The sequence below is a fragment of the Palaemon carinicauda genome, chromosome 14 (genome assembly GCF_036898095.1).
Source record: "Palaemon carinicauda isolate YSFRI2023 chromosome 14, ASM3689809v2, whole genome shotgun sequence".
In the NCBI taxonomy this organism is placed as follows: domain Eukaryota; kingdom Metazoa; phylum Arthropoda; class Malacostraca; order Decapoda; family Palaemonidae; genus Palaemon; species Palaemon carinicauda.
In genome coordinates, this window is record NC_090738.1 from 116,124,260 (window position 1) to 116,148,259 (window position 24,000).

Genomic DNA, 24,000 nt, shown 5'->3' on the forward strand with positions numbered 1-24,000 from the left:
CTAATGAGTGCGAATTAACACTGAATCTACTAACAATTTCAGGCATTACATAAACGATAATCGAAGGAAATAAAAATGAAAGTACTTGATATTAAAGGCCTTACACACACATTTGTATATATATATATATATATATATATATATATATATATATATATATATATATATATATATATATATGTATATATATACATATATATATATATATACATATATATATATAAATATATATATATATATATATATATATATATATATATATATATATATGTATATATGTATATATATATATATATATATATATATATATATATATATACATACATATATATACATATATATTCACACACACACACACACATATATATATATATATATATATATATATATACTGCGTGTGTATGTGCGTTTTCACAGTAAATTCAAATTATGTAAAATAGTTCCCAAAATCAGTGCAAGTAACCTTCAATGTAGTTTTGAAAAGCTACTTGGTATGAATATTGATTAATTGCAACTCAATAGACAAATAGCAATAAAGAACATTCAATATTTCATTCATACTAATCTTGGGACCTTTAAATATCTCATACATTATCAACAGCATTTAAAGACCCTTAAATATCTCATGCATTATCAACAGCATTTAAAGACCCTTAAATATCTCATGCATTATCAACAGCATTTAAAGAGCCTTAAATATCTTATGCATTAAAATTATTATCCACAGAGAAAAGCCTAGTGGCCATTGATCTGTGAATCTTGCTTTTGGAGAATATAAATAAAAATATAGAGAAGGCTTAAAAAACAAATAAGCAATCACAAATCAATAAATAGTACTCCGTCTATCCCAAAAGTTCAGCATAGTATTGTTCAATACAATATAAAAGCGGAGTCTTAATTATAATTGTAATGATACTGGGAATTGTTCTAAAGCTCTCTCTCTCTCTCTCTCTCTCTCTCTCTCTCTCTCTCTCTCTCTCTCTCTCTCTCTCTCTCTCTCTCTCTCTCTCTCTCAACCGATCTATGACAAATTCAATAAAATCTCTACAGAAGAAAAATGCATCTTTTTAAACTGAATAGGGTCTCAGTTGCAAATTAATGAGAGTAACAGTTTCTGGTCTAACCATCCAGGGCTATTTGGTGAACTCAAGGGATAGTTTTTATTTAATTTATTTAATTCAGGGAGTACTTCAATACTTTAGGTGACCCCTCATTTTGGTCACCTGTTTACTATATGGAACACCAAATTGCAAATAATTTAAGCTACTTGAACAAACAATCATTATAGCGAACACTCAAAACAGTGACATGCATTTCAATTTAAAACATATTTGAGGTCACCCATAGAAAATGGGAATAGGGTAAACTACACAAAATTCTGGTCGGTTGGGAAGAGTTACCAGTAACTCCTAAGAAAGTAGTTCTAGGTAAGTATGTTAGGAAAAAATACAAATTACTTAAAATTTGTGATTTGTCTCATTTTGTTACTTTTCTTACTTTTCTCGTCTCTTTTATTATCCTCCTTAAGCATTCTATCCAGCCTTGCAGTGAACCTTGCCCCCGAACTCAGCTGCGTCTTGACACTAATCCTGAATTATAGTTACTCCTTTAAATTTGATAGGCACAAGCCTCCTTTCGTGGACTTGGGTTACAATTAAGACCAGGAGACTGGAGTCCTTTTGAAGCCATACTTCCTCATGGATTAAACGTGATAAGATCGATACTGTAAATACACACATACAATACCCCCCCTCCTCTCTCTCTCTCTCTCTCTCTCTCTCTCTCTCTCTCTCTCTCTCTCTCTCTCTCTCTCTCTCTCTCTCTAAAAAGGGGATAGAAATCCGTTTTTCAGACAACACCATTCACTCGATTAAGAACGTTCTAAGACTCCAATATGACCTAAAACGTTTTCAGATTCGTTTCTCTACTAGAATTTATACATTTCTCCAAGGTATCAACACATCAAACTTGTCTTGAAAATAATCTGATCTTAAGTATATACAAAAAGTAATCATACTTCACGGCAAACATGATACTTTTGGGAAAGGTGATCATAAATATTGTTACATGGCATCAGTCTAAGTTCTATTTGTTAGTTACAGGGCCTCAGCAATAACTTTTCTCTGTTCAGAATTTGGCAGAAACATGATGTTATGTTCCTTTTGGGAATATACTTTCTAAGAGGGTTTCTGCTTTGGTGGAGGTTTGCAGTAACTGAATGCCCTTTTTATCAATACGCAAATAAATGTACAGTTGAAACGTGCGTGTGTTTTGTCGATATAATTTACGCTGTATGTAATAAGACAAAAAGCCAAAAACTGTTGTATATATAAAACCAAACAAATGCTATTTCAAAACTCATACAAAGAACCCTAGGGGAAAATAGATTATTCAACTAAAAACAAGCAGGTGATGAAAATACTAAAACATCTGTTCATGGTGTAAAAACTTATCATACTTGATAAACTTCGATAAAATTACACTTTAAAGACCACTTAGATTATTCTGAAGGTACTTAGAATATTCTCAACTTTAATTAGAACTCTTATATGAGTAAAAAAAAAAAATTACAATACCAATGATAAACTACGATAACACACAATTAAATATCATTTAGATTATTATGAAGGTGCTTGATATATTTATAACTTTAATCCGAACTTAAATATAAAAAAAATTACAATATAAATAGAGACAAACAGACAGCCCGTTTTATGCAGTCTACAGTTACAAAAGGCATAAGGATAAGCTGAAGATACACTTACATATGAAGCCAATAGATTGTTTAAGCCTGAAGCCTTATGAATTATCAAAATAATCCTTTGGGAAAGGGATAATCTGGTCGCGCTGAAGAACAATAGGAAGACAGAAGGATGTAGCTATAAAAAGAAGTCAAATTAGGGGTGAAGTATCAATATAATTTATTAATCGATGTCTTGAATTCAAGGAAATCTGGAGACCTTAATTGAACTTTGTTTTGACCTTGATTGATGTTTTGACCTTATTTTGATATGTTTTAACCTTAATTGTCCTGTTTTCACCTTGACCTTTTTATTATTATTATTATTATTTGCTAAGCTACAACCCTAGCTGGAAAAGCAAAATGCTATAAGCCCAGGGGCCCCAACAGGGAAAATAGCCCAGTAAGGAAAGGAAAGAAGGAAAAATAAAATATTTTAAGAAGAGTAACATTAAAATAAATATTTCCTATATAAACTATGAAAACTTTAACAAAACAAGAGGAAGAGAAATTAAATAGAATAGTGTGCCTGATTGTACCCTCAAGCAAGAGAACTCTAACCCAAGACAGTGGAAGACCATGGTACAGAGGCTATGGCACTACCCAAGACTAGAGAACAATGGTTTGATTTTGGAGTGTCCTTCTCCTAGAAGAGCTGCTTACCATAGCTAAAGAGTCTCTTCTACCCTTACTAAGAGGAAAGTAGCCAAAGAAAAAATACAGTGCAGTAGTTAACCCCTTGAGCGAAGAAGAATTGTTTAGTAACCTCAGTGTTGTCAGGTGTGTGAGGACAGAGGAGAATCTGTTAAGAATAGGCCAGACTATTCGGTGTAGGCAAAGAGAAAGAACCGTAACCAAAGAGAAGGATCCAACGTAGTACTGTCTGGCCAGTCAAAGGACCCCATAACTCTCTGGCGGTAGTATTTCAACGGGCGGCTGGTGCCTTGGCCTTAATAGACCATTGTTTTTAACTTAACTGACCTTTGTTCTGACCCTAACTGACATGATTTTACTTCAATTGTCCTTTGTTTTCAGATTAATAGACCTTAATTGACTTTTGTTTTGTCATTTATCAACCTTTGTTTTAGATATTGACCTTTGCTTTTTACATCAATTGACCATTTATTGACATTTGTTTTGACATTAACTGACCTTTGTTTTCACATTAGCTGACCTTTGTTTTGTCATTAATTGACATTTGTTTTGACATTGACTGACCTTTGTTTTGACATTAATTGACCTTTTTGACACTTATTCTGACCTTATTTGACCTTCTCTAGTGAAATGTCCTGACCCTACTTATCCTAATGGCATCTTTTTTTTTTCTAATTGCAGGAGTAAGACCCAAGGCGTTCTCATCCCGACCCCACGGAGAATGAAAAGGGGAGTGGTCTTGTTGTGAGGCACCGCCCATCAAACTGCCACCCCGCCGTCCGAGGCGAGGGCGGCGCCCACGGTATGGTGAAACAGTGCCCAAACCCTCGCCCGCGCCTACGCCCCCGCCTCTAATGTCCCCAGGTCCTAGGGACGGTTCTATGCTCAAACACATGCTCACTGTGGCTGGAAGACAGGCTGCCGCTGCTGCTAGTGTCGGAGGAGGAGGAGGAGGGGGAGGGGGAGGTGGTGGAGGAGGAGTCCATGGCACTGAGAATACCCTCGATGGAAGGGGCTCCCTGGCCGCGGGACTGGGCACCTCCGTCCACATACCTTCCTCCGCCACGCTCCCTCATCTCCACCACCACCACCATCACCATCACCCCAACAGCCCCTCCTCCTCCTCCTCGGCCGCCGCCGCTGCAGCCAACACCAGCAACACAGGCTCCTCCTCCTCCTCCTCCGGCAACCACCACCACCACCACCATCACCCGATCACCCCGCCTACTACCCTCAGTGTCAAGGTGAACGGCGCGGCGGGCGGGCGCCATCACCCAGCGCTCAACATGAGTTCGCTCTCTTCCTCAAAACACTCCGTTGGCGGGAACAGCGGTTCCGTCAGCCCGGGCACGACGACGGTCACTCGAACCACAGGTCTGGACCAATCCCGCGACCACTCCCACCTCACAGACCTGTCCCACATATCGCACCTGTCCCCTATCCAGCCCGCGGACCTATCGAAGGCGAGCAAAAGGTCAGCGGGCCTCATCCCGAGATTCATCACCCTCACCCGTTCGACGGGCTCCAGGGGCGCCCTCACGTCCCTGGGCTTGCTGTGCCTCATCTCCCTACTGCTGGCCCTCCTGGCCCTCACCTTCCTGGTGGAGCTCACGCCCCTCGAACCAAATGCGGACAGCGTGCAGGAGGTCACCCTGGCGCTCGCAGCCCTCACCTTATCCCTCGACCTCAGCTGTCTCCTCATATGTGCAGCCCAGTTCATATTCGCCATCAAACTCGCCAAATCTCCCAACGGGGAGGAGAGGTAAGTCCCAGCAGTCGTGATACTTTTTTTTTTTTTTTTTTTTTTTTTGTGCTTTCCGGTGCAAGATAATTTCTATTGTTAATTTTACCTCGGTGCTCATTATCCCTTTAATGTATTAATTTCATTAGAAGAAAATCAGGACTCGTGCTAATTTTGTTTCTTTGCTTTCTGGTGCAAGATAATTTCTAGTGTTAATTTTACCTCGGTGTTCAATTTGATCCCTTTTCAATGTATAAATTTCATCAGAAGCAAACCAGTTGTGCTGTTTTTGTTTCTTTGCTTTCTGGTGCAAGATATTTTCTAGTGTTAATTTTACCTCGGTGCTCAATTTGATCCCTTCAATGTAACAATTTCATCAGAACAAAATCAGGAGTTGTGTTGTTTTTGTTTCTTTGCTTTATGGTGTTAATTTTACATCGGTGTTCAATTTGATCCCTTTAATGTATAAATTTCATCAGAAGGAAACCAGTTGTGCTGTTTTTGTTTTTTTTTGCTTTCTGATGCAAGATAATGTCTGGTGTTTTAATTTTACATAGGCGCTCAATATCAATGTATCAATTTCACCAGAACAAACATTACCATAGTGCAACCTTTGTGTGAATCATCCTTTCCATGGTATAGCAATTTCACAAGTGCATAAAATAATTCAAGATTTTACTTCAACATTCTCATGTGCAAAAACCATGTGGTGATGTCTTTATCTTGGAATGTAGAAGCCCCTTCGATGTTTCTTTAATCATAACACCTATAAGTGTGTGTCGTTACTCTTATTTGATGTACAAGATTTGCATTTTCTTAAAATTGATCTTGATGTGCAAAATCATTCGAGTGTTTTACTTTCCTCTAATCGTGTAGAATGGTTTGTGTTCTATTCCTTTTACCTTGACGCGTAGAATCATATGTGCTAATAATTTTACCTGTCATTACTATTTGTATAAAACAATCGTAAGCAGTATGCCCAAATCTTAACACGTATTTATTAAAAAGTGAACTCAAAAAGGTACACCATCAATATTTCGATATTGATGCAAACCTGAATAAAAAAAAGTGAAGGGTTATAACATTAAAACGTGGAGTGGAACGGTGTGCGAATTTTCGTAAGACCACAACTAACAATAAATTAGGTTAAATTACCATTTTGAATAGAAACACAAGCAGGTGATACTATAAAAAAAAAAACCATTCCTGGCGTGTAACTGCCATGGAATGCAATTTAACATAAATCATATGGAACGACACAAAGGTACCAATAAAATGATCAAATCCGAACTTGACGTAAATGTTGTATTATATATATATATATATATATATATAATATATATATATATATATATATATATATATATATATATAATATATATATATATATATATTATATATATATATATATATATATATATATATATATATATATATAGTGTTGATTGATTGATTGATTTAAAGATGCCAGAAAACTTTAAACCAATCAATCAATCAACTATAATATATATATATATATATATATATATATATATATATATATATATATATATAGTGTTGATTGATTGACTCATTTAAAGCTGCCAGAAAACTTTAAATCAATCAATCAATCAATTAACTATATATATATATATATATATATATATATATATATATAATATATATATATATATATATATTTATATATATACCAAAATTGAAGGTATCCAACCTGGTGCAAAGATACTGGACATCAATTTTATTTGAAATTCAACTGACACGAAAGTATTTGTATCGCCACAAAACACGTTACTTCAATTCAAGAATAAAAAATCACTCTCAATACTCACCTGACGACCTAACGTCTAAACCTCCCCCCCCCCCCCCCTACACACACACACACACACACACACACAAAATACTCCAACAATAACGCTGAGAGTGGAGCAACGCAGAAAGGTTAAGACTATACGCCCCAAATGCCAGAAACAAAAATTCCACGTTTTTAAAGTTTTAAAATGCTAAAGTCAAGATGACCACTCTCCACCAGGTGGAATGCAAGGAAATATTCGCGAAAAGTGAAGGCCGTTTTCGGAAGGAGTGGATTTTTAAAAAGTACAATGGGGATTTTCAGTATGTAAACTTACCTTGGTAGTTTATTTATTTATTTCCTTTCCTCACTGGGCTATTTTCCCTGTTGGATTAATTGATAGAATATAAAATTTAGGCCTTAAGCATTATCATCCTGTGTTTTCAGAAGTTGATTTTAATAAAAGTACAATGACGGTAAATTTCTCTGGTAGTTTATTTATTTCGTTATTTATTTTCCTCACTGGTTTATTAAAAACCCATTGGAACACACTGGCTTATAGCTCTGCATTTTCAGAAGTGGATTTTAATTCAAGTACAATGACTGTTCTCATTGGGTAAACTTATCTTGTTGCTTATTTATGTCTTTATTTCCATTCCTCACTGGGCTATTTTTTCCCCGTTGCAGCCCTTGGGCTTATAGCATCCTGCTTTCCCTACTAGGGTTGTAACTTAGCTAGTAGTAATAATAACTGGTTGTGAAGTAAACCTCTCATGCAGTTTATCTATTTCTTTATTTACTTTCCTCAATTAGCTAGTTTTCCCCGATGGAGCCCTTGGGCTTATAGTATCCTGCTTTCGTAAATAGGGATGTAGTTTAGTAGTAGGAGTAGTAGTAGTAGTAGTAGTCGTAGTAGTAGTGGTAGTATTATTAGTAGTAGTAATAATAATAAAAATAATAATAATAAGGGTTCATAAGAGAGGGAAATGATATTTCTGAAGATTATTTGAAACAACGGTACCATAACAACTGTATTAAAAAAGAGGAATATGATATTTCTGAAGACGATTATTTGAACCACTGGCTCCATAGAATAAGCAAATGGAACTTCAGAATAAGCAAATGGAACTTCAGAATAAGCAAACGGAACTTCAGAATAACTAAATGAACTTTCATCTGTGTTTTTTTCAAAATAAACAACTCAGTTTCCAGAAGTATATAACAGAAGCTTTCAAAGGGACCACACAACTTTAGAGAGTCATTTTTCTTACATTTTTCTCTATGGAATGTCTAGCCGAAGACGTTTCATAGCCAGCATATTCTCCTGTAGAGGAATGTTTTCTTTTTTTTTATGCGTGTGGCAGGTAACCCAGAAACCTCAGTCACCCCAATTATTAACCCCGCCACCAGGTACGCAGGTAGGGGAGAGAGAGAGAGAGAGAGAGAGAGAGAGAGAGAGAGAGAGAGAGAGAGAGAGAGAGAGAGAGAGAGACCGCAACACATTCGTCATCAACTAGCTATAATAAAATAAAGCCTGACTCGAATATAATTAACCACATAAAGATGCGATAATTGCAAATAGCTATTAATTCTAAACATAACTCAGCAATAACGAGATCACGCATGCGTTTCAACCTAACCGTTATTTTGCCATTTCTGCAAAAACAAACCTATTCGAGCCAAAATAAAAAAAGGTTTTTCAAAATAATATATATTTATAAATACACGAGTACGCGACCCGTCAAAACTGACGGCTAATTATTTATTGATATGCTCATACAGGTAGATTCAACCCTTCCCACCCCCTCCCCTTTCCTAACTACAACACGGCAGTTGTGGTTTCAGAGTGTACCCATCGGGGTAACCGCTCTCACCAGTGTATGACTACTCCCTCTCCCTACCCGAGATATGGAAAGAAGCTGAGTAGTTATACGTCTTGTAATGCTGCTCTGCGTGACCGGAAAGAAATACAATATTCAAATACATAACCGGACATTTGCTCTTTAATTGTATTGGGAAGATATATCACTGCGAAGTGTTTATTAACTAACTAACAACAACAACAAACAACAATGTATTTTCCCCGCAGTAAAATGTAATACATATCTGTACAGTAGCAAGATTACAGAGGCGTACGTAACTAATCCGAGGGAGAGCAAAATCCAACTATATACGCCTGAACGCGGAAGCAGCCACTGTACACATCAGACTACAGCATATATGGCTAACTTTTTTTTCCATCGAATAAAAAGATGTGGGGTTGGACGGGCTTAACGCATCCTGCGTGTTCAGTGGCAGCTGTACTTGTTTGCTCATATTCAGGTGACTTTCGAGCCTCACTAGAACCCACTGCCGCTTACTCCAGGCTCCTCAAGTTAGTTGGAAGTTTCCTTACTGTTTGATTTATGAAGCCGTCGACGTTACTCAAAGATTTGATTCACATAATTTTCAAACGTTTTTTAAAGGCCGCTCGTGAATGGCAGAGGCAAGGGACAGCGACATTGCCCTATCAAGCAAGAAAATGCCCTAGAGACTGACCATATTACATATGATCAGCGTCCAAGCTTCCTCTTCACCCAAGCTAGGACAAAGGAGGGCCAGACAATGGCTGCTGAGGACTCAGCAGATAGACCTAGAGGCTCCACCAAACACCCCATCCTTAGCTCTTAAGGATAGTGAGATTGCAGTGACCAAGGGAACTAACGAGTCTAAGCGGGACTCGAACATCAGTCTGGCAAGGACGCTACCACCAGGCTAATACAGCCCTAGGTTCTATAATGTACATGGTAGGGACCTTATCTTGACAATTTAAAAAATCGTCCTCTTATCGGTGCGTGTCTATTGCCATAGTTGTTGAGGATATAGTTTACTGAAATCAATTAATTTCTCAGGATGGTGGGGACTGGTATGGGTGGGTATTAGAAATAAAAGTAATTTTACTCTTTTGACTGAATTCCGTCTCTCTCTCTCTCTCTCTCTCTCTCTCTCTCTCTCTCTCTCTCTCTCTCTCTCTCTCTCTCTCTCTCTCTCTCTGATACTTAAGGTACGTCTTGCATGCAGCAATTCTTGCGGCTAGGCACTAGTTACATTTATTCCTATGGGGCTGTTTAGCAATGAGGGATCATCTGGCTCCAAATAGTCGCTCGTTGCAAAACAGCTCCATAGGAATAAATGTAATCATTGCTCAGCGATGATCGCAACAGTCGCTGCATGCAAAACGTACTTTAGGGAATTTTTTAAGTATCTACATCTCCTCAGAAGGTAACATAACTTTTTAATTAGCTAATTACACTATCAGCTACGCAATTATTTCGCTGCCTTTAAATCATAAGCAAAGCAGTAACAAAAAAAATACTACATACTTGCATATGAATAACATAATATTCACATCTTTGCTCATGAAAAAAAAAAATTACATATATATATATATATATATATATATATATATATATATATATATATATATATATATATATATATATATATATATACACGTATGTATGTATGTATATATGTATATATTGTAAGCATCCCAGTGTATGTCTCAGCATGTGTGTGTGTATACAGTATTCAAACTCCAAAAGGTCTTTTTGGAAAAAATTGCTCTCTTCCGATTACTGAAAAAAAAATATATACTTAAACGTAACAGTGCATAAAGCCAGAATAATTCAGATAGTTATGAAAAATCCTGGCAAAGCCAGCCACCATACTGCCGTGTTAAAGCATTTGCGTGTAGGAAATAATATAAGTACTTGAACGCCCCCCCCCCCCCCCCCAAAAAAAAAAAAAAAAAAAAAAAAAAAAAAAAAAAAAAAAAACGTAGATACTGAGTACTGCCATTTGTCACGGTACTGAGGAAGCCATTCATCTTATAATACATACAAAGCTGACCATGGTTTGATGTATATCAAAACTAGAACTTATGTCAATATGTCAACAGCTTTTGTATGGCTGCATTACGATAACCATCCCAAGATAACTTGTAGTTCGCAGTCCTTCTAAATCAATAAATGTGTCCGCAAAAGGTACTTTGTTCTTGAATGTATTGACCAGATACAGTATAAATGATTGGAATTTTATTAAATATATATATATATATATATATATATATATATATATATATATATATTAATATATATATATATATATATATCTGTGTGTGTCCTTCCTCTTATGTCTGTTTATGGTCTTTCTATACCGGTCTATACCCGAATATTTTCGTGAATTACACACACACACATACACAGACATATATATATATATATATATATACTATATATATATATATATATATATTTATACACACAGCTTAATTTGAATAGCTAGAGCTTTGTCCGTAATAGAATTCCACGAATGACTAAAATATTTAAGATACTTCATCTATGACAGATTCAACAGTACATATTTGTTGGAGGGTGTTTTGCATCTCCAAAAGACTTGCCTCCTCTGGGTTATTATCTTTTTACCTAACCTAAATTCATGTTCATAAACTTTCAGTTCATTATTGCTATCCCTGATCAATCACCTGCCAAATTCGATTCTATATTAATTTTTTTTTTAATGGGGCATATTTTCACCGACTCGCACGGGTGCCCTTTTGGCTCGGATAAGTTTCCTACTAGGTGATTGGTGGGACAAAATAATTCTAACAAATCAGCTTAGGAAACTTTTCCGAGCTAAAAGGGCAACCCTGTGAGTCGGTGCAAATGTGCCTTATTAAAAAAAATTGAGTGTAGCTTATAATCCAAAAAATACTCATACATTTAAGTACTGCACGTCTTAAGATGACAAAAACAGACCTACAAGGAAGACAGTGAAAGTAACTGAAATTGAAAGGCAAAAATACGAACTTGTGAAAAAGTAAACTAGTAACTTAAAATAATTGTGAATCAATGACAAACATTCGCTGCTTATATTTGGGTGGCATTTGCCGTGCTTAGTATATAAGACAATGATATACGCAATACTACTATTAATAATAATAGAAATAATAACAATATAAAAAAAATAAAAGTTCCAGCGATTGGCTTACATCTATGGGTGCCTGTTCTTACTCCAACGTTGCGAATATATATGTGGGTTGTTGTAGCCTATTGTAAACGTCCCTCCCTGGCAATCTGTTAGACGGGGGTTCGTGACACGCTTTATCTCTATAGTTTGTAGTAGTGTTTGCAACCTCACCACCCTTTTTAGGGATGGGCTGTTTCGGGGAGCCAACAGGTCTACCTACGGAGTCATTAGCAACCATTGCCTGGCCCTCCCCAGTTCTAGCTTGTCCTGTCCCTTACCTCGGCCATTCATGAGTGAACTTTAAATCTTTAAATAATGGTCAATTGTCATTCTTCTTTAAATATTATTGCAACCGGCAGAAACTTGAAAGCATTTAAGACAACAACATAAACAAAAATAATAATACTAATAATAATAATAATGTAATTACAAATTATAGAAATGTATAGCCCAGTATCTCCATTCCGATTCATATAAAACTCTACTATGTATGTATGTATGTATGTTATATATATATATATATATATATATATATATATATATATATATATATATATATCACCTCCTCCTATGCCCCATCATCCATTAGATTCCAGTGGAATCCATGAGCACTTCTCGAGAGTTGTGGACACACACACACACACATATTGGTGAGTTTATAACTGAGACAGGTGATACCACCTGAATGATCGATATTTGGGACCTTTTTATAAGGTTGATAAAAAAGTAAAAAACTTAAAACATAGAGGTACATAGCCCAATTGGATTAATCGTTTCATAAACAATATTTGGGAGTATATATCAACTCTTTAAACCCTAGTGTGGTACTCCAGGAGGAAAAAGAAAAAAAATGACAAAATACCTAAGGAATCATTGACTCCTAGAATTATCTGTTATAGAATACGAGAAATATCTAGTCAAAGAACATCTAATAATATCTACATAATAATAGAATACTAAATATATTTAAGGATTCCTAGTCCAGGAATAATAAAAAAAAAAAAACATGACAATATACCTAAGTAATCATTGACTACTAGAATTATCTGTTATAGAATACGAGAAATATCTAGTATAGAACATCTAAAAATATCTACATAATAATAGAATACTAAATATATCTAAGGATTCCTAGAATACTAGAAATATATTAAGCAAATTCTTTAAACCTAGATGTCTCAGGAAACCTAAAAATAGATGCTTCAGAGAACCTAAAAAAAACCTAGAAAGATTTCACAATGAAAATAAATAAGTATAAATGTATATATATACACATACGAAGTCCTTAAATAATAAAAATATCCCAGTCCTAAAATATTCAACGAATGCTAAAATATAGGAAATATCTCGACGAAACTCTAAAATACAAGAAATACCTCTGGAATCCTAGAATACTCTGGATGTCTTCCAGTCCTTTGACAGGTTTAATGAACAATGACTTGACGGCAGGAAGCATTAGGGGGGAGGGAGAGGAGGAGGAGGGGAGGGGAGGGGGGAGGAGAGGGGGAGGGGGGGAGTTGATATAGCCTAAAGGCCTCAAGTGACCGGATGAAGAAGCGCCTCAGTGTCTAAGAGGTAATAATGTAGTTTGCTCTTAGAAAAAAAAGGTTCCTCTTCCTTCTCTTCCAGTTCCAAAGGTTCCAGCAGCTTCCAGTTCCAGCAGGTGCTGCAAAAACTGACCGCCTCACTCACAAAACCCGCCAAAAATTCTCGCTGTCTGTTGTCGTTCTTCCTTAGGCTTTCGTCTGCCATTTCTTCCATGAATCGAAATATTATTTCTATTTCTTCATTGTGTTCTATTTCCAATATATCTGCTGCCATTTAATAAGATTTTTTAAAATAATTTTCTCTGATCCCTTGTCTAAATAGTTCTTTTATTTTCAACTCAATTTCTCTGATCCCGTGTCTAAATAGTTCTTTTATTTTCAACTCAATTTCTCTGATCCCGTGTCTAAATAGTTCTTTTATTTTCAACTCATTTTCTCTGACCCCTCGTCTAAATAATTCTTTTATTTTCAACTCATTTTCCCTGACCCCTTGTCTAAATAGTTCTTTTATTTTCAACTCATTTTCCCTGACCCCTTGTCTAAATAGTTCTTTTATTTTCAACTCATTTTCCCTGACCCCTTGTCTAAATAGTTCTTTTATTTTCAACTCATTTTCTCTGATCCCGTGTCTATATAGTTCTTTTATTTTCTAATATTATTTTGTTATATCATGTTCTATCTTTACATTTTCCTCTTTATTTCTCACCACATTTACTGATTCAAAAATTCCTCCATGTCTCTCGATCATATAAATTCTTCTATTTTTTCATTACATTCTCTTGCTTGTCCACTAACAAAATCTATTCCCTTTTAATATTTATTCATTTCTCCTACCTTACTACGTGCGATGCGAACAGACTGGAAGCATTCAACCCTTTCTTTGTTCCTTCATTCTTTATTCACAGATTTAAATAATTCTTCTCGTGCTTTGTTTTCTCGCCTTTTCCCCCATTTTCTCTTACCATATCCACATATCTATAGCAAGGAAATCTTTCTTCTTTGTTCACTTATATTCCTTTGTCATATCAATATAAAATTATTTTCTTCCTCTCTTAAAATCATTTAGTTTATCTATTATTATTTTGGTTTAACATAGTTAGCGCGCGCGCACACACACACACACACATACACACACACATACACACACACACACACATATATATATATATATATATATATATATATATATATATATATTATATACATATATATAATATATATATATATATATATATATATATATATATATTTATATATATAGAGAGAGAGAGAGAGAGAGAGAGAGAGAGAGAGAGAGAGAGAGAGGAGAGAGAGAGAGAGAGAGGAGAGAGAGAGAATATTTCTCCCTCTTCTTTCCTTTTCTTCACCAGTCATGTCCACAAACAAACACAAAAACACTTCTTTCTTCCCTCATCGTAGCCTAAAATGCTCACATGATAAAAAAAAAAAAAAAAAAATTATTCCTTCGTCTCCACTTCATCCCAATCTTCGCATGCTTGTCCATTCCCTAGCTATAATCAACCGCTTCACCTCAAACAGGATGGCCTCGCCTTACCTCAAGAAGAACGAGAGAGAGAAGCTTAAAAGGATGTTGCTTACTCCAGAAGAGTAACCAGAGACGAGCATCCAGTGGGACAAGAGGCATCCAAGTCACCTATAGATGCTCTGTGATGCTGGGTGATATGTCTCCTCTAACCTTAAAGCAAATTTCTTTATTTTTCTTTATTTTTACTTTACCGGAAAACTATCATTTTTTCTGTGATCAGATCACTGAGGGGTCGTATGTTTTACCTATTTATTTTTTATTATTTTTAATAAGTGTACAACGTTACTACAATCTCTCCCATATAATAAATAGCAAGTGTGGTATATATATATACACATATATATATGTGTGTATATATATATATATATATATATATATATATATATATATATATATATATATATATATATACTCCAGTCACGCTGAGGTCTCCTTGTCCATCGGGTAGGAGAAGTGTAGTCATACCCTTCTGGGATCATTTAAATATTCAGCTGACATTTGTTACGGGCCACGTACACTACTGTGCGTGTATGTATGTATGTATGTACATAGTGTATGTATGTATGTATGTACATATAATATTTATATAATACAGAGAGAGAGAGAGAGAGGAGAGAGAGAAGAGAGAGAGAGAGAGAGAGAGAGAGAGATTTTTAAGCGCACTTTGGTCCTACAATAATAAGATTAAGAGACCACTATTAGCGGCAAAATGTTAGTAAAAGTTAAACGTTAATCTAAATCAACTGAACGAATAAAATTAGGTGTGAAGATTTAAAAGATCTAAACCTAATTAATAAGACAAATTGCACACACCTTCTCTAGGTCACCTGCATAAACAGTATCAAACACGGGGGAGAAGCAGCGATCCTAGTGTAGTAGTAGTAGTAGTAGTAGTAGTAGTAGTAGTAGTAGTAGTATGAGAATAAACGAATAAAAATACTTCAATTCGGTTCATGCTAATTTGATAAACCGGTTTCCGTATCTAACTCCTTTTTTTCGTTCTCCTTACTTGTTCCCGTGTCACTATAAACGTCATTATTACTATGACAATTGCCATTTATAAGCTTTTAACGGTCTCAACACAGGAATGTTGTCTAATAGTACGTTAAGATCTGGCTGCCATAGTAAAAGATGGGAATGTTTTGCTCGATGTTCTAATTTGCTCTTAAAAGGATTGTTGACATGAACCTATCATCATAAATCCAACAATGAAGTAGCTCCCAAGAAATACAAGTTAAGTCAATGTCATTTTGTTCTTTAATAGCTGAATCGAAGATGACTTTGTTCTTCAAGAGCTGAATCAAAGATGACTTTCTTCTTTAAGAGCAAATCAAAGATGACTGTCTTCTTTAAGAGCTGAATCAAAGATGACTTCTACTTTAAGAGCTGAATCAAAGATGACTTTCTTCTTTAAGAGCTGAATCAAAGATGACTTTCTTCTTTAAGAGCTGAATCAAAGACGACTTTCATCTTTTAGAGCTGAATAAAAAATGACTTTCTTCTTCAAGAGCTGAATCAAAGATGACTTTCTTCTTTAAAACGCTGAATCAAAGATGACTTTAAGAGCTGATTCGAGTTTCTTCTTAAAGAGCTGAATCAAAGATGACTTTCTTCTTTGAGAGCTGAATCAAAGATGACTTTCTTCTTTAAGAGCTGAATCAAAGATAACTTTCTTCTTTAAGAGCTGAATCAAAGATAACTTTCTTCTTTAAGAGCTGAATCAAAGATGAATCCCCCATGCCCAAAACTTCGACAGGACACCTTTCATATGCTTACAACCCGTGTAAGGGAATAGTCGTTTTCATTAAACCTCATGAGGTGTACAGAAGCTAATACTAAAAAGGGTCTTTGTATCCGTGTGCGTAAATTCTTTGCCATGCCAGTTCACCGTGAGGAATTCACCGTAAAGAAATTAACACAAAAAAAAAAAAAATATATATATATATATAATGAGTACTTTCCAAACAGTAGTGACAACCCACTTTTCACCTTCCCATTGTATTAACATGTTAATTATCTTTGAATAGTAAAGCAATTGATAAAACCATCCAATTCACACCTTACAGTATTATATGGGAAACATTTATTTATTTTAATGTTGTTACTATTCTTAAAATATTATATTTTTCATTGTTTCCTTTCCCTCACTAGGCTATTTTCCCCATTGGAGCCCCTGGGCTTATAGCATCCTGATTTACCAACTATGGGTTGTAGCTTAGCAAGTAATAATAATAATAATAATAATAATAATAGAACAGTTTTGTGCATTCTGGTAATTGATAAACATCAAGTTCAAATCTCCATTAATCCTATACGGCGTACTGTAGGCATAATAGCTTTTTCTTCAAGGCAATAGCTTATATGTTATTTCTAACTGGCCATACCCCCTACAATGAAAGTGAAAAGAAAGCTGCAAGAAAGCTACAATTAAAATGGCCATTTCCGTCATTTCATCCAAATATTTGTAAATTCTTATAATATATGACGATTGAGCAAGATTGACAGAGATCGAGATTGAGCATTATATGACTGGGAATGGACATAAAAAGGGAAAGAAAGGCTTATATTATTGGTGCTATAGAATTGAAAGGACTAGTTTTAAAATACAGCGTGGACGATTGCATGACTGACTATTTTAAAAGATTTGCACACAAGTCTTAGTTGTCAAATTTACAAGAAAAAAAATTAGTTTGAGGGCAGTCCCCCCCCCCCCCCCCCCCGTCTGTCTGTCTCTCTCTTTCTCTCTCTCTCTCTCTCTTCCTCTCTCTCTCTCTCTCTCTCTCTCTCTCTCTCTCTCTTCTTTTATATATATATATATATATTATATATATATATATATATGCATATATATATATATATATATATATATATGCATATATATTGATATACATATATATATATATATATATATATATATATATTTATTGTAGTTATCTTATTTATACATATGCTATGCATATATATTTTATTTATGTAGATTATGCTTAACTTATATACATATACACAAATACATATCCATACAATCACACACACACACACACACACACATATATATATATATATATATATATATATATATATATATATATATACATACATATAAATTCTACTGAGAACAACATTCTTCCTTTACAACAATAAGCCCAAATTACAGTTCCAGAACCTGGCTTGAATGGTAAATTCTAGCTCGGAAGCCTTACTTACACCTCAACAGCCATTAACCTGTCTGTGTTTTTTTCGTCAAGTTATGCTTGCAAAACCTGCAATCTCTCGCCTGGTCTCACATTTCCCACTTCGCAATGTAACAATCAAGGGGAAACCTCCACGTGACCTTTGACCCAACAAACAATAGGTCATGGAAGAGATTTTCTGGGAAAGTTTGGTATCCAGATATCCGTTCGTTTGCTATACCAGCTTGTAAGGAATGAGAGTTGAGCATTATATGTGAACTTAAATAATAATTAACATGTCTTTATATGGTTATTTGATTTAGCAAAATCTGTTATGTTAGGGGGATATCTCTTAATTCATATTAGCAGGACGAATTCATAAAATATTTCATTCATTTCAATGGTGTTTATTTTAGATTTCTTTTTACATAAAGTACCTTCACTGCATACAATTCAAATTATCTCTTATTTAATTCTTACTTAATCTAAAACCCATTAAAATGACAGTGTTGGTGTTTTTTCATCTCCCCCATATAATAAAGAACAAATCTCTACCTATATATAATATATATAAATATATATATATATATATATATATATATATATACACACACACACACACACACATATATATATATATATATATATATATATATATATATATATACATATATACATTTTTTTTCCGGTCACGCCCAACTACCTCGTCCCAAAGGTAGTAGGAGAGGAAGTAGTCATACCCTAGTGAGAGAGGGGGTGCGTGGGCATGTGCCTACAATTTATCATTAATTATTTAGCCGTCAATATTGACGGGTCGCGTACACTAGTAATATATATATATATATATATATATATATATATATATATATATATATATATATTTAGTCTTTTATTTTATTATTAAACCTTACATTCAGGCCTGGGCTAGATGAAGATATGTAGTTGATTCCCACAAAATTCTCATCATGGCACCTTATGTCCCCTCCCCCCTCTCGCTCCTTATGGCACCTTACATCCCCTCCCCCCTATCGCTCCCTTATGGCACCTTGTATCTCCTCCCCCCTCTCGCTTTTTTTAGGCCTGGCAAGAGCATTTGGTTGCCCTACCACAAACCTGTCAGAAAAATGCTGAAAGTGCCAGACAAGGAACGGAGCCATTAGAAAACACCAAGGGCTAAGAGCGAGACATTAGACGAGGAGCCATAAACCATTGGGAGGACGTGTTCAACGGCCTCCCTCGTCGAAGAAGGGTTAAACCAAGGTCTATAGACCTTGGGTAAAACTGCTACGGCGTGTGGCTACTGCACTTAGAACTAAATGTCAGGATGCTATAAACCCAAGGGCTCGAAGAGGAAAAATATCCAGCGAGGAAAGGAAATAAGGAAATAACTAGAATAGTGTGTCTGAAACGTGCTCTCAAAGCAAGAGAACTCTAACCCAAGAAAGTGAAAGAAAGCGGATAACCATGGTACAGAGGCTAATGACATTACCCAAGACCAGAGACCTATGGTTTGGTTTTGATAAATGTTAAATTTTGCAACATAGGCTACCTTGGAAAACTATACCGATAAACTCTACTCAACATGCTATCTTAACTCTATTTAATTGTAAGGTATAAGAGCCTTGGAACAATACGATAAATTAACCATCATGCCCACCTTATATATTCTTCTAATTATTGCTCGAGCTTTAGTACAAAAACCTGTCACCATCATCCATAATAAACTTTCTTTTGCTTCCATTTACTTCTGGATTGATCTCCCCGTATATTTCACTTCTATACATACTCCGTTTTGAAAACAATAAAATGTAACTTATTCTCAAAAGCCAAAGTTTTCTATACCACAGACTTTACTGCCACATACCACAAGGTACCTTAAAGCTCAGAGAACTTTTAGCCACTTATCTTCTCCAAATAAATTAAGCCTATTTTTGTTTTTTTATCATTTCCCCTATTTTTCCTTTATCTTTTGCCCCTCCTTTTAAGGATACTTCAGTACTTTACAATTTCATAGTGGATAGCTCTTGGTTTCGAACCACTTAAGGCCTCTAATCTCCTTCAAATTTTCGTCCCCTTTTATCAACTCTCATTTTAGCTTCCGTTTATTTTTGGAGACCCTCCTATCTACCCTAATTATTTTGGTCCATTATACATGACACGTTTTAAATGCTGAAGGTTTTAGGTTTACTTATTTAAATTCCTAACCAAATTAAAAATGCCTAATAATTTCCAATGATGTTTATGTTTAATGTAAAAAAATTTATAAATCCAAAACAATTCTGGAAATGTTGCAGAGCTTTTTCTTCAGCATATCCAGTCATTTCAAGTCTACATAAAAGAAGAACAAAAAGTAATGGTTTAATTCTATTTCTACAGGGACACGTGCAAACCTACGTATTAAAACTCATCTCCATTCTCCTGAATACCAGCACCCTTTCATCCGAGCCACATACATCTCTCTCTCTCTCTCTCTCTCTCTCTCTCTCTCTCTCTCTCTCTCTCTCTCTCTCTCTCTCTCTCAGTAATATAGTTGGAGTCCCAAAAATCACACAATCCCTTAGTAATCTCATAGCATGAAAAGGATAAATTTGCAATAAAAAAATAAATTTGCTTTAAGGTTATAAGACGACATATGTGTATGTGTGTGTATGTGTGCGTGAATCATCCAAGGCCACTAGATATACACAAGTAATACCAAGATGCCAAGTCATGTTCCCCATTGTTAAAATAAGAATATTTTAACTGCATCACCATCTGAGCTCAGTTTACCCCTTGTCATTTCTCATTCATCTTTCATGGAAACGTTTAAGGTTTCAATCATTGATAAGACTACACTATCAATTTTCCATTACATATACATCCTATTCCTTATGGAGAATAACAGTTCCAGATGTTACTCTCTCGGTATATAAAACAAACACATTTCGAAGTTGTTTTCTCCGCCAGAGATTCTGAGAAAACAAGACAAGTCATAACTCTTAGGTTCCTCCTAAAAAGATCAATAACAAAATTCAATCCAAGTGAAAAATGAAAATTAATGCTACGAAAACAACTATAAAAAAATAGCATACCTTCTTTCATCCCAAAAATATGAAGTAAATTTTTCTTGCATTTATAAATGTAAATACAGATATATCCTTTGTAAAATACTACATGGTAAACTCCTGGTAAAACACATTATTCTGACATCCATACTCCAAGGCTAAGCACAAAAAATGATAAAGGGGCTAATGTTCAAACCTAAAATAAGATTAGTTATAAAAATTCAAAATCAATATCAGACCTCTCCCAAACTACTACTAACCTAAAGTAAATATCTATGTAAAGCATGCACAGTTTGATGCCAAAAACAAAATAAAGAATAATAATAATATTAAAAATAATAATAATGATAATAATAATGATATTAATAATGATAATAATAATATAATAATAATGATAATAACAATAATAATAATAATAATAATGATAATAATAGTAATAATGATAATAATAATAATGATATTAATAATATTAATAAAAATAATAATAATAATAATAATAATAATAATAATAATAATAATAAAAGCATCCAAGAAACGAAAACGAATCAAACGTTCTCAATCCTACTACAAATTCAAAACGTTCTCCCTACTTCGAAGTTGTACAAAAATGCGTTTGGAAGTTTTAAGAGAGCATTTATAACCCAGTTAAGTTGCTACTGCAAAAGCTTGTGAGCAAAATTATCCATAAAAAACACTAAAAAGGAAACCCCCAATATAATACAGAAACAGATACGTATTCATTATCTCTTACGCTATTTTGCTGAAACCATTACAAACTAGGAAATCAACAAAACTTCTATGTATGAATAGAACTCATATTCTCTATTTTCCCTTTTCTCTATAAATGAGCATTCTAATTTAGGGATATTTTCTTGTTCCACACCGATAACCAAAACAAAAGTAATAAGAAAGATAGAATAGATATATGTAGCTCCTACTAGACATCCCAAGGACTGATAATACAATAATATTCAGGATGTTCAACTTTTTTTTTTAGGTTCATAAAATGCTCTGATACCGTGGATTTGATACTTAACACTGATTACGCTATATGATACTCTAAATACTTAAGAATGTATAAAACAAATAAATCTTGTAGGTCCTGCAGGAATCAGGGCTTTACTGTATGTAACAGGGCCTGGAAAACAGCCTTTACCCTATGTAACAGCACATTGAAAACAGCCCTTAAAAATAAGTCATCATTATCATCATCATCTCCTCCTACACTTATTGACGCAAAGGGCCTCGTTTAGATTTCACCAGTCGTCTCTATCTTGAGCTTTTAATTCAATACTCCTCCTTTCATCATCTCCTAAAAGTAAGTAAAGTGAACAATTCTCCTGAAATACAAAACTACACCAAAAACACTCGCGAGACTAAACATCTACCTGGGGTACCCCGCCAGAGAGAAAAAAAAATGGTTACAGTAGCCTTTTCCTCAGCTGTACCAGGGTCGGTTCGCTGGGGCTGGAGGGCACGCAGACAGGTTCAACGTTGGTAAGGAACTATCTTGCGATGCCCTGGGTCAGATGGTCGTGAATGGCCCTGCCGCTACTGTGGGTACTAGCGAGGTGGGTACTGGCTGGGTTATGCGGTAGGAACGGGACCTGGGACGAGGACTGGGATGGGTAGCGGGGAGCAGGCGGCGGCAGCTGCCATTCCTTACGATGCACAAGGTAAAAACGTAATTGTTAAAATTATCTATTTCATATCACCCGTATATAATAAAGAGCAATTGTCTGGTGTGTGTGTGTGTATATATATATATATATATATATATATATATATATATATATATATATATATATGTATATATATATATATATATATATATATATATATATATATATATATATATATATATATATATACACTCACACATATATATTTCGTTCCGGTCAAACTCAACTCTCCCCATCCTTCAAGTAGAGAGAGAGGGAGCAGTCATACCCCGGTGAAAAAGGGTGCATGTGCGTGCATATCTAAATATTTAGTCGTCATTTTTGACAGGTCACCTACACTAATATCCATTAACAGAAGGTGTCTCCCATGAAAAAGGACAATTATTACTGCCACACCCAACTCCAAACTTCCCTTACTTCAAGAAAGTTCACCAGCAGTTTGTCAAACCCTCACACAAACTGCGCCATTCCTCGTTCAAGATGTCTATCAGATGTGTGTTAAAGGGGGGGGGGGGCCTTCCCAATAACCCCTTTCACTCCATCCAATCTTTTCTAGATCTTCATTTTCTCCTTCCTCCAAATACTTCCAAAAAGTAAATTTCTTCGCTATTCTTTCAACAAGACCGAACCATCTCAAAACTCAAAACTTGGAAATAATAATGGCCTGATTGTTTTGACTTTTCCGTGCTCATAATAAAAACATTCACTATGATTTAACCTAAAACTTGCAATTCCCAACTCCAGCCACTGAGTAGCAACTTCAGTGATATAACTTATTGTACTGTAGTAAAAAGTAGAGTACATTTGTTACTTGTTGTAGCTATCCTCAGACCCAAAGTGGAAAACACCCTAAAATACATACGACACTATAGGATACACAAGAGTAACGGACACCATCGCTATGTTAATAGTAAGCAGAATAAAAAAAAAAATAATATAAAACGATTAAGGTAACAGTAATATAAAGGATTGTTACAAGGAACACATAGCAGTAATTAGGGTAAAAAGAATACAGTATCAAAATCAAAAACAATAGAATAACGAAAATGCTCTGACGACACATCCTGGAGAGAGAGA

The 24,000-nt window shown here is 35.0% G+C and overlaps 1 protein-coding gene across 1 annotated transcript in view; it reads left to right on the forward strand.

The window, feature by feature from the left end:
• LOC137653631 (uncharacterized) overlaps positions 1-24,000 on the forward strand; it is a 129,022-nt gene that overhangs the window by 53,014 nt on the left and 52,008 nt on the right. The window contains exon 2 of the mRNA XM_068387206.1: positions 4,076-5,156. Within this exon, the coding sequence (XP_068243307.1) occupies positions 4,249-5,156 (908 nt within the window). The 5' untranslated portion in view covers positions 4,076-4,248. The remainder of the gene's footprint in view (positions 1-4,075; positions 5,157-24,000) is intronic.